Source organism: Zeugodacus cucurbitae, chromosome 5 (genome assembly GCF_028554725.1).
Source record: "Zeugodacus cucurbitae isolate PBARC_wt_2022May chromosome 5, idZeuCucr1.2, whole genome shotgun sequence".
Classification (NCBI taxonomy): Eukaryota; Metazoa; Arthropoda; class Insecta; order Diptera; family Tephritidae; genus Zeugodacus; species Zeugodacus cucurbitae.
In genome coordinates, this window is record NC_071670.1 from 16,315,067 (window position 1) to 16,331,912 (window position 16,846).

General features: G+C 34.5%; 3 protein-coding genes across 4 annotated transcripts in view; all 3 read left to right on the forward strand.

The window, feature by feature from the left end:
- Positions 1–3,502: 3,502 nt before the first annotated feature.
- On the forward strand, positions 3,503–4,407 carry LOC105217871 (uncharacterized). The gene is made up of 2 exons (XM_011193106.3): positions 3,503–3,665; positions 3,823–4,407. Exons 1-2 carry the CDS (start codon positions 3,620–3,622, stop codon positions 4,275–4,277), a joined length of 501 nt encoding a protein of 166 aa, XP_011191408.1. The 5' UTR covers positions 3,503–3,619; the 3' UTR covers positions 4,278–4,407.
- Positions 4,408–6,201: 1,794 nt separating this feature from the next.
- LOC105217870 (protein starmaker) lies at positions 6,202–7,915 on the forward strand. The gene is made up of 2 exons (XM_054231311.1): positions 6,202–6,347; positions 6,619–7,915. The coding sequence occupies exons 1-2, from the start codon at positions 6,308–6,310 to the stop codon at positions 7,719–7,721; spliced, it is 1,143 nt and encodes a 380-aa protein (XP_054087286.1). The 5' UTR covers positions 6,202–6,307; the 3' UTR covers positions 7,722–7,915.
- Positions 7,916–8,559: 644 nt separating this feature from the next.
- Positions 8,560–16,846, forward strand: part of LOC105217869 (dentin sialophosphoprotein-like) — a 29,511-nt gene continuing 21,224 nt past the window's right edge. Inside the window, exons 1-2 of one of the 2 annotated variants that reach the window (XM_054231310.1) lie at positions 8,560–8,912; positions 9,140–9,303. In XM_054231310.1, coding sequence (XP_054087285.1) covers positions 8,873–8,912; positions 9,140–9,303 — 204 coding nt within the window. In that variant the 5' untranslated portion in view covers positions 8,560–8,872. Of the gene's footprint in view, positions 8,913–9,139; positions 11,346–16,846 lie in introns of those variants that run through there. The other variant, XM_011193102.3, reaches the window with a different exon arrangement.

Sequence of the window (16,846 nt, forward strand, 5' to 3'; positions counted from 1 at the left end):
AACGTTCTGAGTGGTGTTATGCTAAAAAATGTCAAACTTTCCAATGGGAATGTCAGATTGCACCTGGCAACACTTAGTGTTGCCTGGGCCAGAAATATATATAGCAGCCCTCGTAATTGTAGGTATAGCTCTCTATAAATCTTGTAATTTTCACTGAGCCTGTGTTACACCCAATAGCGCAAGGATTTGTTTTTTCTCTTTGTGCAGAAGATGGAGAAGTCGACAACATAATGTTCGTTAGATCCATCATCTCATCACCTGAACCGACGCACATAGGAGCATTTACCCTCAAAAACCGGACAAAATTATTTTAAGTGATTTTATGGATGAAAATGCATGATTGAATATAATAATGCAATATATTAAAATAAAACAAGTAAGGAATGGCTAATTTCGGGTGCAACCGAACATTTTATATTGAATATATATTTAAATAAAATGATAAAATAACATAACAAAAAAAGAAGTACTCCTCCGTGTGTGTTGTTACAAAGCCTCTTCTGATTCATCAGAATGTTCAGGCAACCCTGTTTCAATGTCGACGTGGACCTCTGGTTCCTGTGACTCGAAGAGCTTTATAGTTTCACTCAAGAAGGGTTGGCTTTTGCTTCGTTGACATTTTCGCTGGCAACTTAAAAATGGATCAGATGTGAGAAGAAGCCTGTTTAAAACATCTTGGTTGCACTGAACCCGTGAAAATTGTCTTGCAAAGTCTTGTCGATATAGACGATAATGCTTGTTTCGAGCCTCCGCTGCCTCTTCTGATAGCTGACCGATAGGTAAGATAGCGTGTTTTATGATTGTTGGGCCATGTGCAAGTATTTTATGAAGAGTGGGCGTCATTGGATGCCAGGAGTAGTTCTCCACGTACATTTTTGCTGTATCTTTGCAAAAGATTCGAAATTTCATTACATCAATTTTATGGCCAGATGACATTGCTTCTAGAATGACCTTAAGTTTGATTATGAAATCTTTTTTTATTCCTGTAATTTCAGCAGCTAAATCTGGATCGCTGAAGAATCTTCGAGATGTGTTACCCGAATTAGAATTTCCAGTCCTTTCCCTGTATACTTTTTGGATTCTTTCCTTATTTTCTTTCACAAGTTTTTTCTCTTCTGTGGTTCGGACTTGCCATTTCTTCAAAGGAAGTTTATAAGCAAAGTGTAATATGGTTTCAAATAAACGGATTCTAGCGTGGAGAATTGACAAACCAAATTTTAATGACTTGGGATCTTCCTCACTAGTACTTTCAAAGTTATTGAAACTTTTTAACGTTTTCCCATATATGTAACATCTCATGGTAGAAGTGGTATCGGTAGCCGCATTGCAAACTTTTGCGTCAACCATTGTTGGAAGCAATGTATGTCGCACGAAAATATTTCGTATTGAATTGGGTATTTTGGTCACCAGCAATCGTTTTGCCTGATTCTCTACGTATAATATCTCTTCTTTTGTGACGTTGACAGTTTCATGCAGAAATCGAATTCGAATTGGCCGGCAGAAACGAATAGATGAATGTGTAGGATTTTGCCACAGAACTTTTTTGGTGTCACCTATATGTGATTGCAACCTCAAGGGAACCAATGAACTCTGAAATATGTTGGAGTCGTCATCGTCAGGAGAGCTAAAGAGCGAGTAATTTTGTTGATATACAACTTGATGTGACCCATCGCAACCCCATTTAGAAATAAGTTCAAGATTCTCTAATTCGGCTACCGTGCAGTTTTGAGGAACCTCCTCAATATAAAGACATAGCCTTATAGTAGTGTTGTCGAGTAAATCTTGGAGCACAACTTCAGCACATCTCTCTGTAACTCGTATTGAATCTTGTTTTGGATAACAGCTTTTCTTTGCTTCCCTAATAAGCGTATAACAAGGATAAATACCCTTGTTTGATTCGTGTAATAACTCCCACTGTTTTCTTGTAAAATCACCTTTAACAAAGATTTGTAAGGCTTCAGCAGGTGTGTACTTTTTTATTTCTGGCTTCTGAGCTTCTATTATTTTTTTGTATTTTATGGCTCTTGTGTGTGTAGAAGTTACGTCTATTATAAGTTTAGACGCAGCAGCATTACCTGACATCCTTTGACTAACGCTAGCTGCGTAAGTAAGCTCCTGGACAGGTATCTGCTCGCGAAGGTCTTTAGTTTTCCGGCGTTTACTACGATCAGACAACTCTTGGAATTGTATGCTTGGGCGCCCAGAGTTAGTATTCGGCGTCCAGTTGTGTACTAAAATGGAAGCGTTAAGCCATTCTTCGTATTTTTTGACAAATCTTTCTTCAGTATAACTGGACAATACCCATTTCTTTTTTAAATCGCATATGAAATACTTTAAATCATTACTTAAAGTTTGAAATTCGCCGAAAAACGAAATAATAGAACAAATTCCTAACGTAGTTCTTGCACATTTTCAATTCCAGTAATTTTGGGTACTACTCGAAAAATGTATACCCTCTTCCCACCCATCTAAACTAATTTGGCAGGATTTCAGTATTCAATTAAAAAAATAATAATAAAGCAGTACTAATTTTTTGCAACTGATCAACTTTTTTCAACGCGTTTTTTTACAGGGGAAAATGTTTAAGCTGATATGTTAAGTAGAAACCCTGTAGTTTACTAAGAAAAAAAATAAAAGCTCAACTTTGCCCAACACTATAACAAAAACACTAATTTCTAAAAAATTAAAAAAAAAAAATTAGTTTTTTTAATGATTCCTTGTTTTTTTCGAAAAAAACATAATAGTACATTAACTAAATTAATTTTTATATTATTAATATTAAATACATACCATGCTGTCCTGAATCCATAACAAATATTTTCAAGAATTCCGTTCACGCATAAAAAAACCACTTACAATCTCAAGAACAATGGAGTGTTTCGCGAATAATCATGTGCATTCTGAACGAAGTCTAGGTTTCGACTACTTGTGTGGCAATATAGCGGCCTGAAGGTCATTCATTTAATCGGTTCATTGTAGATCGGTTATTTAGGTACCAAAAAAAAATCAATTTTGAGTACCATCGTTGAATTATGTAATTTTCAATTTTGTCCGGTTTTTGAGGGTTAATGCTCCTATGTGCGATGATGGATAACGCTTTGTCTCATTCATAATTTAACATATCAAAGCTAAGGTTGAAAATTAAATATTGAAAATTAATATCATTTCTTAATTTAAAATGAATGCTCTGATATTATTGTAACCAGAACAGTTGAGCGAGGAAAAAAATTATCTAGGCTATGTAAGCTGTAATATAGGAAAAAAAGATACACCCATGATGTACGAACATATATTCCGATATTGTTTATAAACTTTAAAACGATAAACGATAACTTTATTGGAATGTTGCTGCTTGACATTAATTAATGCTTTAGGGCCCCCTTCAAGTTCTGAAGTTCTGTTACATCACGTCCCATTGTAAAATATTTTTTATGATACAACACGCTCACCATTTATGACTGAGTATTGTTAAGGTTACATATTAATCGTAAGATTACAGATTTGCAAAGCTTTGGAATCGAGCAAAATGAATTAAACACTTCTAGGTTCCTTCAATAATCACTTCTACTGAAGTCATTAGGCTGTGAACTTGCGATATTGAGTTCTACTAAATTTTGTAATGCAGATGTTACCAGGCACCACTTTTTGGTATTGGACGACTGGCGGTGAGTACTGTTATGAACTATTGCCCCAAAGAGCAACTGATAGGGTGAATGAGTGCTTTGAGAAGTGGATCCAAGGAATATGTAATCAATGCAATATTACCCAAAATTACCTGATTACTAAAATACTTATTTAAGATAATTTTTAATTTATTTTCAGTTTTATTACTTGTCGGAAATGTGCCAACAGTTAGTGGAAAAGTAATACCGAACCCAGGGGGCGGAAATGTTGAATCAACAACATTTGCATTGGGAGATGTCTTGGCGAATAAACTACACTTATTTGCATTGATTGCAAAACCAGAAAAGGAAACTGATAATCATAAAATAACGGAGAAGAAGACTTCTATTGAGACTTTTCATTCGGTAATAGATGTGAACACTAAATCACCTGAGAAGATATCGAATAGCATTTCTGATTTTTCTGGTGTTTCAAGTACTTCTAGTTTAAGTGATTCTCTTGATTCCAGTTCATCTTCTGGTATTTCTAGTACTTCTAGTTTAAGTGATTCTCTGGATTCGGAATACGAGTATTGTGTAAATTATTTCTTTCCACAATACGATTTCTTGGCAGACGAACTTGCTAATTTTGATTATTACAATGCACCGTTATAAGTTATATTAGTACCATACATAAATTTGCTTCAAGTAAAAGGAATTATAGTGAATTATAGAGAAATTTATTTACGAAGGGGTCACCGATAATATTTTTCTCAAATATATAATTTAGCACTTGTGCACTTGATGTAATAATTGTATTATATATAAGTCCTTTTAGGCCAAGACCGTTGAGTATAATGCTTAGCATCCGCTCTACTACTACTCTACTACTTGTATATTGTTAGTTTAGGACAGTGGTCGGCACGAGAGGAATTGTGACTGTATAGGTGAGCACGAAATAATGAATACCCAGTGAGAACTCTGTAGCCTAACATTTTAAGAATGTTTTTAATTTTTTCATAAAACATGAATTTTTGTGCTCATTTATAGTTATTTTATTATTTAAACAAATATATTAGAACACAAAAGCATTAACTTTTCTGTCTTTAAATAGCTTAAAACCATAAATATATTACATAACATAAAACGACATTCATAAAAGTAGGCATTTCGCGCAGGGCACTTATGCAAAGTGCCATAGCCATGCGCGATGTTTACTCGTTGCTGGTTCGACAACGACTGAATGATAGAGCGTAAGCGTACGTGTGACTTGAGTCGGCACAATTGTGGTATGGAGTGCCGACCACTGGTTTAGGATCACTTGGGATCTCAAGGGCAAACAAATTTGTTTTTTAGCTATTATTCGTTTAGGATCATTTGCGGTCTCAAGGGAAAATAATCCTTTACATTGCATACTTTAAATACAAAGGTCACTAATCTATATATCGTTAAAACGCCGTTTTAACGATATTTTTAAACAAAATGTGGTGTTAATTTTTAATTGAAAATGAAATCACCTAAAGAATTATTTCAAGAAGGTACTTTCTTGTCGTTTTTTGTTCATAATTAATCAGAAAATCATAAAATAAACTTTAGGACAAAGAAAAGTGTTATTTAAGATTAATTTCGCGTAAAATATATCGGCAATCGAGTCGCAAATTGCCTAGAACTTCAAGATCCTTTTATACACACTTAAATAAAATCAGCAGCCTGATCGAGAGAATGATTTAGAAGATTGCAATGATATATACTTTATAAAGTTGGTTCTCGAAATAATGCTAACTCCCGTAAAACGAAGCTAGCTGAGAGATGACTTCGCCTTATACTATGAGTAGAGAGACTAATATAATATCTCGATTTATATACCGAACTATATGTCTATAGCAAATTCTTGTCAATGTTGAGGTTAAGATTTCGTTAATGAAAATTAATATAATGTAATCTAAATTTTAACTAGCAGAGTTTTGAGCGGAAAAAGAAAATCATTATTATTATCTAGCGTAATATAAACTGTAATATAGACAAGCAGGTGAAATGTGTATTCACATAGAATATACAGATCTATGTACTATAATGTGACAGTGTTTATAAAGACATAAAACAGATTTAATATTACATAACTACGATGTTTGTTTAATAAAAAACTGGTCCAACTTCTTTTCGATGGGCACTTTGGACTCAGTTACTGTAAATGGATCTAAGAAGAATTAAGTAAAAGGTACTGGGAATATCTGTTATTTCTTTTTGTCATATCTATCATAACCGTACGAGTTAAAGTGCTTGGTTCCACGAGCTTATGTCGAATGAAAAGCTGGATCTTATATGACCTCAAAAATTTGTTCTAAATAAAAGATTACGTCGTGTTCCCTGCTTTTAATGAAAGGGATTAAATGAAACTTTATTGGAATGTTGCTGCTTGGCATAAATTAATGCTTTAGAGGTCCCCCTTCAACCAGAAACGTTGAAAGTTTCTTCATGTTACATCATGCCTCATTGTAAAAAAAATGTTATGATATTACACGCGCACATTTTACGACTGTGTATTGTTAAGATGACACAGTTTTGAAAAGCTTTAGAATAAAACAAAGTGAATTAAACACTTATAGGCTCCTTCAATAATCACATCCACTGAGACCGTTAGACTGTTAACTTGCGATATCTCGCTAATTTTGAGTTCTACTAAAATTCTAAATTTTGCAAAGAAGATGTTACCGGGTCCTATATATTTGTATTTTACGACTGGTGGTGAGTATAGCTAGTAACTAATAGGATGTATGAGTTCCTTAAGAAATAATACTGATTAGTTTGAAGTAAAATATAGTGACAGCGAGTTTCACAAAGTTGCCAAACTTTTATCGAGCCTTTGTATCTCGGTTTCACGTCCAGATAAAGTCCGTTTATCAACACCAGTTCATGTGTATCCAAGGAATATGTAATCAATGCAAAGCCCAATACTACCTGATTACTAAAATACTAAAAATAAATTAAGATAAATTGTAAATTTATTTCTTTTCAGTTATATTACTTGTCAGAAATGTGCCAACAGTTAGTGGAAAGGCAGTACCGGATCCATCGAGCGGAATGGTAATAAATCAACCACAAACAACATTTGTATTGGGAGATGATTTGGCAAAGAAACTACTTTCACTTTTATATAATAAAAAAGGGAAAGACAGCAGCTCCGCGGTTTTCGTAAATATGCCTATGAATTCTTCCAAAAAGAATAATACAAAAAATGGTTCGGAAGCAGAAAAAAAAGAGACAGATAATTCTGAAACTACAGAGAAGAAGACTTCTGGAGAGACGTCTCATTCGGTAATAGATGGAAATTCTTCGGAAAATAAAAGTCATTCGGTAATAGATGGAAATTCTTCGGAAAATAAAAGTGAGGCAAAAAGTGGTTCGGCAGCAGAAAAAAAAGAAACGGATAATTCTGAAACTACAGAGAAGAAGACTTCTGGGGAGACGTCTCATTCGGTAATAGATGGAAATTCTTCGGAAAATAAAAGTCATTCGGTAATAGATGGAAATTCTTCGGAAAATAAAAGTGAGGCAAAAAGTGGTTCGGCAGCAGAAAAAAAAGAAACGGATAATTCTGAAACTACAGAGAAGAAAACTTCTGGGGAGACGTCTGATTCGGTAATAGATGAAAATTCTTCGGAAAATAAAAGTGATACAAATAATGGTTCAGAGGTAGAAAAAAAAGAGACAGATAATTCTGAAAGTACAGAGAAAAAGGCTTCTGAAGAGACTTCTCATTCAGTAACAGGTGGGAATTCTTCGGAAAATAAAAGTGAGACAAAAGAGCGTTCAGAAGCAGTAAAAACAGAGACAGATAATTCTGAAACTACAGAGAGGAAGACTACTGGGGAGACGTCTCATTCGATAACAGATGAGGATACTTCGGAATATTGTACGTCTTCTGAGGAGTCGTGTTACTCGGTATCAGTTGAGTCAAAAAGTGGTTCGGCATCAGAAAAGGATAAAAGTACGAAGAAGTCGTCGAGTTATGAAAGTTATTGGGAATATTATACTGCTAGTTCTAGTCATCGTCGTACTCATATTGACTATAGTGATTGGGATCTTTATCCAGATTATGGATGGTGGTTCTTAGGTTAAATTAAAGTTGAGGTATTATCATCATATTAGTATGGCTTTGATTTTTGTTTAAAGATTAATTATTCGCGAAAGCTCTGATATAACACTTTGTCCAAAAAAAATCATAATTTTAACTGAAAACATATTAGCATTATTTAAACATACATACATATGTATCTACAATAAATAAATAAAATATATTAAGAAACTTTAAACTGTTGTTTAGTGCATTTTATCGATGTTTCTTCTCAAAGCAATGAAATGTAATATCTCAGACATTTCCCAATGGAAGCTGGGAGATGGATCTGTTGTTTTCGTCGACGTTGTGGCATAAATTTAAAGCAAAACTGAACAGAACCTTTAAAGAAAAATCTGCGAATATCTATGTTAAGCACATTCGAGCATAAACCGAACTTTGAAAGTAATTAAAGTGGCCTGCAGTGTATTTGCGGTTAACTAGGTGGCTAATAGTACTGATAATTACCACATTATTACGATGGTGAATATCTGCGGCTTAGCCTGCTGACCATAACTTGTCCTTACGATCATCTACAATGACCGGATTCGAAGAAGTCCAACGAATTAACTTAATGCTTACATCTAGAACAATGCATCCACCGCGACCGTCTTGCACACTAACCTGTACTCTTCAAAGGGAAATGAGTGCATAAATCTTAGATATTTTGATGTCGGTTTGGTTAGTGTACTATTAAGATCAATGTAAAAATCTCACGTGTTGTAAACGTCCCACTTTAAGTTAAACGGTATGCGACTACACGTTTCTTGACCTAACAATAAACGAGTATTACTTATGAAAAGATATTGTTGAAATTAAACAGATTTATACATTTGGTGAGATTAAGTATAACCTCAGTCTTATTGAGGCCGCCAGACTGTTAACGTGGCAGCAAACTTAATTACAATTTCGATCTCTGTGACCTAGTGAAATATTAAAGCTGAGCTCATTGGAGTAAACTTAAAGCTGGTTCCTGTATACACATGTTCAAAGACTCGCTGGATTTTGTAGATTTGTTTGCTACTTAATAAGTTGTGGTAAAACATCCATATAAGATCCCTGCGTGTCATTATTTAAAACACTATTTGCTTGCTATAATTGGGTACTGCTGTAAAATCAATTGCTATAGTGGATTCTATTAGATTTAGCAAACAAGATGTTACCACGCTCAACATATTTATATTGCACGATTGGTGGTGAGTACGAGCAAGTTAGTTTAATATAGCGGAACTAGTTTGATAAGAGTGTGCATCTATCAACGGGTGTTCCAAGTATGCGTTACCGTAGCTATGTTTACAATGAAATGAGTCCAATATAATTGTGCTTTTATTTGAGCTACCAGACAAACACAGAAGATATTGAAGATTTCTCCTGATAACAACTACGCATTTATTAGTAAATTTTTCTATTTTGAACATTTCAGTTCTACTCCTTGTCAGCAATATGTCGAGAGTTAGTGGAAAGTCTATCGCAGAATCAACAAATAAACCGCCGGATCCAATGAGCGAGAGCAGAAACCAAGCTACAATAGGATATAAACTAACTTCAAATACAAATGCTGGAAAGATGTCTGCCGATGGCAATAGCGTAAATAATGTTAATAATGTAGATTCTATCGTATTTAATGATTTTACTATTAATGATTCTAGAGGTTTTATTAGTCGAGATAGGAGATTTACTGGTAGTGATCCTTTTAAATCGAGTGGGTTTATTCGTAGCAATTGGAGGGATTTTGTTGGGAGAGATACTTTTGAATCAAGGGGGTTTTTTGATAGAGATTCTTCAGAATTTAACGGTTTTACTAGTAGCGATTCTTTCTTTGGTAGAGATTCTGAACCAAGGAGTTTTATTGGCAGAGATTCTTCTGAATCTAAGAATTTAGGACGTAGGGATCCTTCTGAATCTGGTGGTTTAACTGATAATAATTCATCTGAATCCAAGAATTTTACTGGTAGTGATTATTATAATTCTAAGGATTTAACTGGTAGTAATTCTTCTGTCTTTAGTAACGTTCTTGGGCTTTATTATTCTGTTTCTAAGGATTCCACTGGTAGTGATTCTTTCGAATCAAAAAATTTAACTGGTAGTGGTTATTCAGAATCTAAGGATATTACTGATAGTAATTCTTCTGCCTCGATATTTTATACTAGTAGTAATTATACTGAACCTAAGGATTCTTCTGGTATCATTTACTCTGAATCTAAGGATTTTTCTCGTGGATACTCTTCTGAATCCAAGAATTTTACTATTAGTATTTCATCTAAATCCACAAATTTTACTGGTAATAATCCATCTGAATCCAGTAATTTTACTAGTAGCGATTATTCAGAATCTAAGGATATTACTGATAGTGATTCTTCGCCCTCTACAATTTTTACTGGTATTTATTATCCTGAATATAAAGCTTCCACTGATAGTGATTCTTCTGCCTCGATATTTTATACTAGTAGTAATTATACTGAACCTAAGGATTCTTCTGGTAGTGATTATTCTGAATCTAAGGATTTTTCTAGTGGATACTCTTCTGAATCCAAGAATTTTAATATCAGTATTTCATCTAAGTCCAATTTTACTGGTAATAATTCATCTAAATCTAGGAATTTTACTAGTAGAGATTATACAGAATATGATGATATTACTGATAGTGATTCTTCTGCGTCTAGATTTTTTACTGGTATTTATTATCCTGATTTTAGTGATTCTTCTGCCTCTATGTTTTATACTAGTAGTTATTATTCTGAATCTAAGGATTCCAGTGGTAGTGATTATTCTGAATCTAATTACTTTTCTGGTACAGATTCTTCTGAATTGAATAATTTTACTGGTAATAATTCATCTGAATCCAGGAATTCTACTGGTAATAATTCATTTGAATCCAGTAATTTTACTAGTAGCGATTATTCAGAATCTAGGGATATTACTGATAGTGATTCTTCGGCCTCTACAATTTTTACTGGTAATTATTATTCTGAATATAGCGATTCCACTGATAGTGATTCTTCTGTCGCTTTGTTTTATACTAGTAGTTATTATACTGAATCTAAGGATTCCTCTGGTAGTGATTATTATGAATCTAAGGATTCCACTGGTAGTGATTATTCTGAATCTAATTACTTTTCTGGTACAGATTCTTCTGAATCCAAGAATTTTACTGGTAATAATTCATCTGAATCCAGGAATTCTACTGGTAATAATTCATTTGAATCCAGTAATTTTACTAGTAGTGATTATTCTGAATCTAGGGATTCCACTGATAGTGATTCTTCTGCGTCTAGATTTTTTGCTGGTATTTATTATCCTGATTTTAGTGATTCTTCTGCCTCTATGTTTTACACTAGTAGTTATTATCCTGAATCTAGGGATTCCACTGATAGTGATTCTTTGTCCTCTATTTTTTATACCAGTAGTTAATTTAATTTTAATTATTCCGAGAACTCTTCTAAATCTAGTGATTCTATTGACAGTGTTTCTACTGAAGTAAACTATAAAATGGTGTACAAGTATAATACTTTGTGCTACTTAATTTAAATAAATATATAGATTTGGTAAGACTAACGATAAGTTTTAATTAAAAATTTGTAAAGAGAAAAGAACAATAAAGAAAATAATAAGAGACATAGATGAGAAAATATAGAGATGAACTTGCTAACATATACCTGGTCTATACTGCATTTGGATTGCCTTGTGTATACTTTTGATCAGATGTGTTGCTGTTCTTCAGCCGGAAGTATTAAAATACTCCCTTAATGCAGTTAGTATGGTAGGTCGAATTGAATTTAGTTTAACTCATTTCGGTGCTGTTTTTTCGGGTTGAAATGTACGAGTTCCTAACGTTGAGTTTGAATAACTCGGTATAGTAGTTGTAACCTATTCAAAGGTCCGTAAGTACTGAGAAAGTTCGCATGATCTGACCATCAGTTGAACAAGTAGAATGTTGTTTTGAAACCAGGAATCAAAAATCTTCGATATAAAAAAAATAAAACCAACATTGCTCTCCACTTGTGAAGCAATTGCTCTAACTTAACCTAACTAAGAAGCGCCTCTAAATTAAAAAATAACTCAAGTTCATCTTTATCATCTCGTGCAGCACGTTCAGACTATTCTTCATTCCGATGGGTGCAATGAACGTTGCGATGTTCTGCGAAAACAAAGCAGCCGCATAATTTGACCTCATGTGTTTGCTGGCAAATCGTGGCTGAAATGAATAGTGACTACAAGGCTGACGATGTCGTCATCGTCTATTCTAATATCCAATTGTTGCATATCGTCTGCGTTCCACACGTAGCCATACGCCGGGTATCCACCACTAAGTAGAACTTATCAGCTAAATTCAACAATAACAGCGCAGTGACCAAGAGGCTGCTGACGCGTCCTCTGAGCCAAACCAAGCAATTGTTAGCCTCATCACGTTGTAGAAGCGTCGCATACTCGTTAAGGCGACAGATGCTCCTGCGAGAGGCGGCGCCAGTCTGTACACGATTGACAACATATCCTTATTGCCCTCTGCACACACACACATACATATATATTTACGCAAAGCTCGTCATGTACTTGCCGCTTATCGTGCTTGATGTATGTATTTAAAGCCTTCAGACGAGCCGTTTTAGCAGTCGACTACACAATTTTCTAGCCGGGTTATGGCCGTTCATGACTGGGTGTCTGGCGCCAAGTTGTCGCGCCAGTTTTAATAATTGGCGCTGGGAGCTGTGTCCGTTTGCCGCAACGCTGAGACACGTAAACGTCATACTGTGTTAAATATATAACTTGGAAATGCTTGTTTTGATTTTCTTACTCACTTCAGATAAATCTGTCTTTTTTTTGTTGAACTATTCCTTTGTTTTAAACCACAGGCACATTGAACTTCAAGATACTTGGTTTGATAAAGCAATCAGTGCAATTCAACTAAGAATAGACAAGGGGAAATCTCAATTGCAATCAAGAATTGGGACTGCATACAATAGAAAAGGGCTTCAAATCATTACTTTGTTTTAGAAAATGAAACCTGTAGAAAAACAGAGATCCGAAAGGTTGTACATATTGCTCACAAGTCCACTCGAAATGGCGGAGATCTATTTCAGTTTCTCACAAAATAACATTTTGAGAGCACCTATTTTATGCTTTAATTTCTATCAGTATTTGTAATCCAAATATTCCGTTATTGACCGATCATCTCTCCAATAAAGCTCGTCTACCCTTTCGCTACAACAAGCTCATCGTTCTCAAAAAGTGTATATTAAAACAAGTAAGGAAAGGCTAAGTTCGGGTGAACCTAACATTTTATATTCTCGCAATTTATTGAAGAAATTTTATTAAGATAACGCACAAATTTACCCATAAATTCGGCATAAAGTTTAATAGAATAACGAAAATCGTCCTATATAGTGTATGAGGGCTGAGGTAATTCCTGAACCGATTTCATTAATTTTCACCAGTACACTATATTCAAAACTACACACTCACTTAATTTTGCAAAGATATCTCACATATTAACCAATACATATATGCAGATTAAAGCCCATCGTATTTTTGAAAAACCTATGATTAGGTATATGGGAGTTAGGAGATGTTATTATCCGATTTTAATAATTTTTGGAACAGAGACACACTATTAGAAGAAAACAATTTCCTCTGAATTACATTATATTATCTGAGAGATTTGTCCTTATTTTCGGTTAAAATTTAACCTTAGAGGCGGAGTTCAATATGTTCGATAACAGGGGCCTTGAAAAGTTATAGTCCGTTTTCGACAATTTTTTCTCAAGTGAAGTCAGAGATGATATGCACTATTTGTGTAAAGTTTTATTCCGCTATCTTCATTGGTTCCTCATGTATACGTTATAAAGTGAAGGAATCAGATGGAATTCAAAATTGAGTTATATGGGAAGTTGTCGTGGTTATGAACCGATTTCATCTATTTTTCACATTTGTCATCAGAGTGTCAAGAAAGTATAATATACCGAATTTCATTGAAATCGGTCGAGTAGTTCCTGAGATTAGGATTTTGACCCATAAGTGGGCGATGCCACGTCCATTTTTAATTTTGTAAAAAAATCTGAGTGCTGCTTCCTTCTGCTATTTCTTCTGTAAAATTTAGTGTTTCTGATGTTTCTCGTTAGTGTGTTAACCCACTTTTAGGCATTTTCAACCTAACCTTTGTATGGGACATGGGCGTGGTTATTATCCGATTTCTTTCATTTTTGGACTGTATAAGAAAACGGATAAAAGAAACGAGTGAGTTATATACAAAAAACCTATTTGAGGGCGGGGTCACGCCCACTTTTCCAAAAAAATTACATCCAAATGTGACCCTCCCTAATACGATCCTATGTTATAAATTTTATTTTCATAACTTTATTTATGGCTTAGTTATGACACTTTATAGGTTTTTAGTTTTCGCTATTTTGTGGGCGTGGCAATGTTCCGATTTTGCCCATTTTCGAAAGCAACCTCCTCAGGGTGCCAAGAAATACGTGTTCCAAGTTTCGTTAAGAAATCTCAATTTTTACTCAAGTTATCCGTTGCACGGACAGACGGACGGACGGACAGACAGACATTCGGATTTTGAGTCGTCTCGTCACCCTGATCATTTTGATATATATAACCCTATATCTAACTCGTTTAGTTTTATGACTTACAAACAACCGTTATGTGAACAAAACTATAATACTCTCTTAGCAACTTTTGTTGCGACTGTTAATGCTGGCGCCTAGTATTACTGGTAGATGTGCAACTGAGCAAAATAGAGAAACAGTAAACTGGATCTGTTAACTATGAAGTTTATCCCGAGATTTTGAGAAGTCAATTAGCCTAAGATCGTGCTAGGTCACCAGTACTTTGTGTACATCGAGTCTTATAATCCTTCCTTGGGCAACATGGCATTGAAGATATCATAGCCTACCACTAGAAGAATGAAACTGTGACGAGGTAAGTTAACTTTGCATTAATTTAAAATCGTATAGTCAAGAAACCGTCGGGATTGAATGAAATTGTCAGGCTCTAAAGTTGATCTATAATTAAGCATTATACAATGGATATATAATATTAAAAGTTTTAGTCTATACATTCTACAAAAAAAGAAAAAATGTCATTCATTAGAAGATATATTAAAAGATATATATCTTCAAATTAACAGTAATGACTACAAAAATTTACCAAATGTGTCGTCTATAAGGTATTTGTTATAACTTAGTATATTTCATGTGTTAGAAACTTATCATAGAAATCATGTAAAAAGTGGTTCCGGGCTTATTAAGTCACCGGTTTGGTACATTCCATCTCTCGATGCAGAATACAATTTTTGAGTTTATTCGTCTACCTTACCTTTTTGGTCTTGCTCTCTTGCTCTTTCGAACGCAATGCGCACTGCTTACTGTTTTCACTCTTGATTGTTGCATGGTTAATGGCAGAGCTCAATGCACATACTGCCCTGCCTTTGAAAACATAATACATCTTCACCCATAGTGCCTGCTGTCTGGTAGAGTTGCCTGACCTGTCAAAGGAGTGGAACTATGACATTTCCATGCAGAATATTAGTATATTTGCAGATTTAGTAGTCAGAGTCTAAAGCAATTTGTGTAATATGCAGGCTTTTGCTGTTAAATTCATAAACAATAACAACAATACACTCTATAAATATGTACACACACAAATAAACAAGCAGTGCTTTACAATCTACCTTGTTGCCAGCTGCATACACCTCTCTCTCCACAGTGTTGACTTATAACCGACCAGCTGTCTGATTCATCGACAAATTGTGTGGCTTAGACAGGTCTCATTTAGTAAGTATGCCCAATATAAGTGGCTACATCGTATAAGCAGAAGCGTATATCTTGCTGGAGGGGTACCATTACCACTATTCATACAAATCACAATAAAGTAGCCCAATGCATTCCAGACTATACATGTAAATCATTGTCAAAGAGGCAATTGCTTTTTGCTCCTTTCACTAGTTGCGGAAACTTCATATATCATTTTCTGTTTAGTTGTGGGTATGAGATCAGCAAACTGTACTTAAGTTGCTTTTAATCGAGTATAAATTTTCTCATTACAGTCTGACATAGCCTTAACAGTTAATGCTCAGAGTGAGTAACGAAAGGAAAAGTGGTAGTAAGTTAGTTATCTTATGGCTGGTAGACAACTTCAATGGTATATTAATTAGAGTTGCGTTTTACCACACCTTACTTCGTTGGCTCTAAGAAGGCGAAGTAGAAATATAGCGGGGATTTATAAATATCAGCTGTTAATGTGGGATCCTCGTGATCTTCGCGATGAAAACTAACTTAACCTCTTTTACCACGCCGTAGGATGGATAATAGGATTTATAATATGGATAATCGGCATCTCTTTCATCAAATGTAATGGCGCCTAATAACGTACAAAAGATTATAGTTTACAATTTTTAAATCAAATGTTTCTTGGCACCATAAGAAAGTTGGTATTGTAGATGGACGAAATCGGACCATTGCCACGCCCACAAAATGGCGATAATAGAAAACTTATAAAGTGCTTTAACTAAACAGTTATTAAAGTAAACAGAAGATCCCACGCAAGGCGCAAATTTAGATGTAACTTATTTGCGAAAATGTGCGTGGCTCCTATAAAGGCTTATGTCTCTAAAAATAATAAAGCTAAAGCATGTCTAGGAACTAGTACACCGATTTCCTTGATATTGAGTACATATATCCTTGATATTCATAATAGAGTTGAACTTCCCTAACTCGAATCACTATTATCCTAAAAAAAACTTCGAGTTATGGAAGATAATTTGTATGAAATTATCAATTCAAGAGTTTGAGTTATGGAGGACTTCGAGTTATGGAAGTTCAACTTTACTTGCTTAACATGATTTCGAACATGATAACCTCAGTGATTGTGGCTAATTTTGAAATGGCGCGGGAAGGTTCGTTGTCTAGATCTTGTTCGGAAACAAATTCACTAAGTAGTTTGACTGAAAATCTAAGAGTGTTGATACTTTCCATACATATATTACCATATATGTTTTGTGTGAGATGTCGGAGATCGTAAGTGGGCTTTGCTCTAGACGTCAGCATAATCGATTTGTTATTCTTCATTTCATAAATTATAGATTGAAGAGTAAATTTATGGTTCTGTAGACATAACCTCATTTTAT

What these genes read in the sequence shown, in the direction of transcription:
- LOC105217870 (XM_054231311.1), top strand. Translation starts at nt 6,308, where the DNA reads ATGTTACCGGGTCCTATATATTTGTATTTTACGACTGGTG. An exon ending in TTTGTATTTTACGACTGGTG is followed by an intron (nt 6,348 to 6,618) that starts GTGAGTATAGCT and finishes ATTTCTTTTCAG; the next exon opens with TTATATTACTTGTCAGAAAT.
- LOC105217871 (XM_011193106.3), top strand. Translation starts at nt 3,620, where the DNA reads ATGCAGATGTTACCAGGCACCACTTTTTGGTATTGGACGACTGGCG. An exon ending in TTGGTATTGGACGACTGGCG is followed by an intron (nt 3,666 to 3,822) that starts GTGAGTACTGTT and finishes ATTTATTTTCAG; the next exon opens with TTTTATTACTTGTCGGAAAT.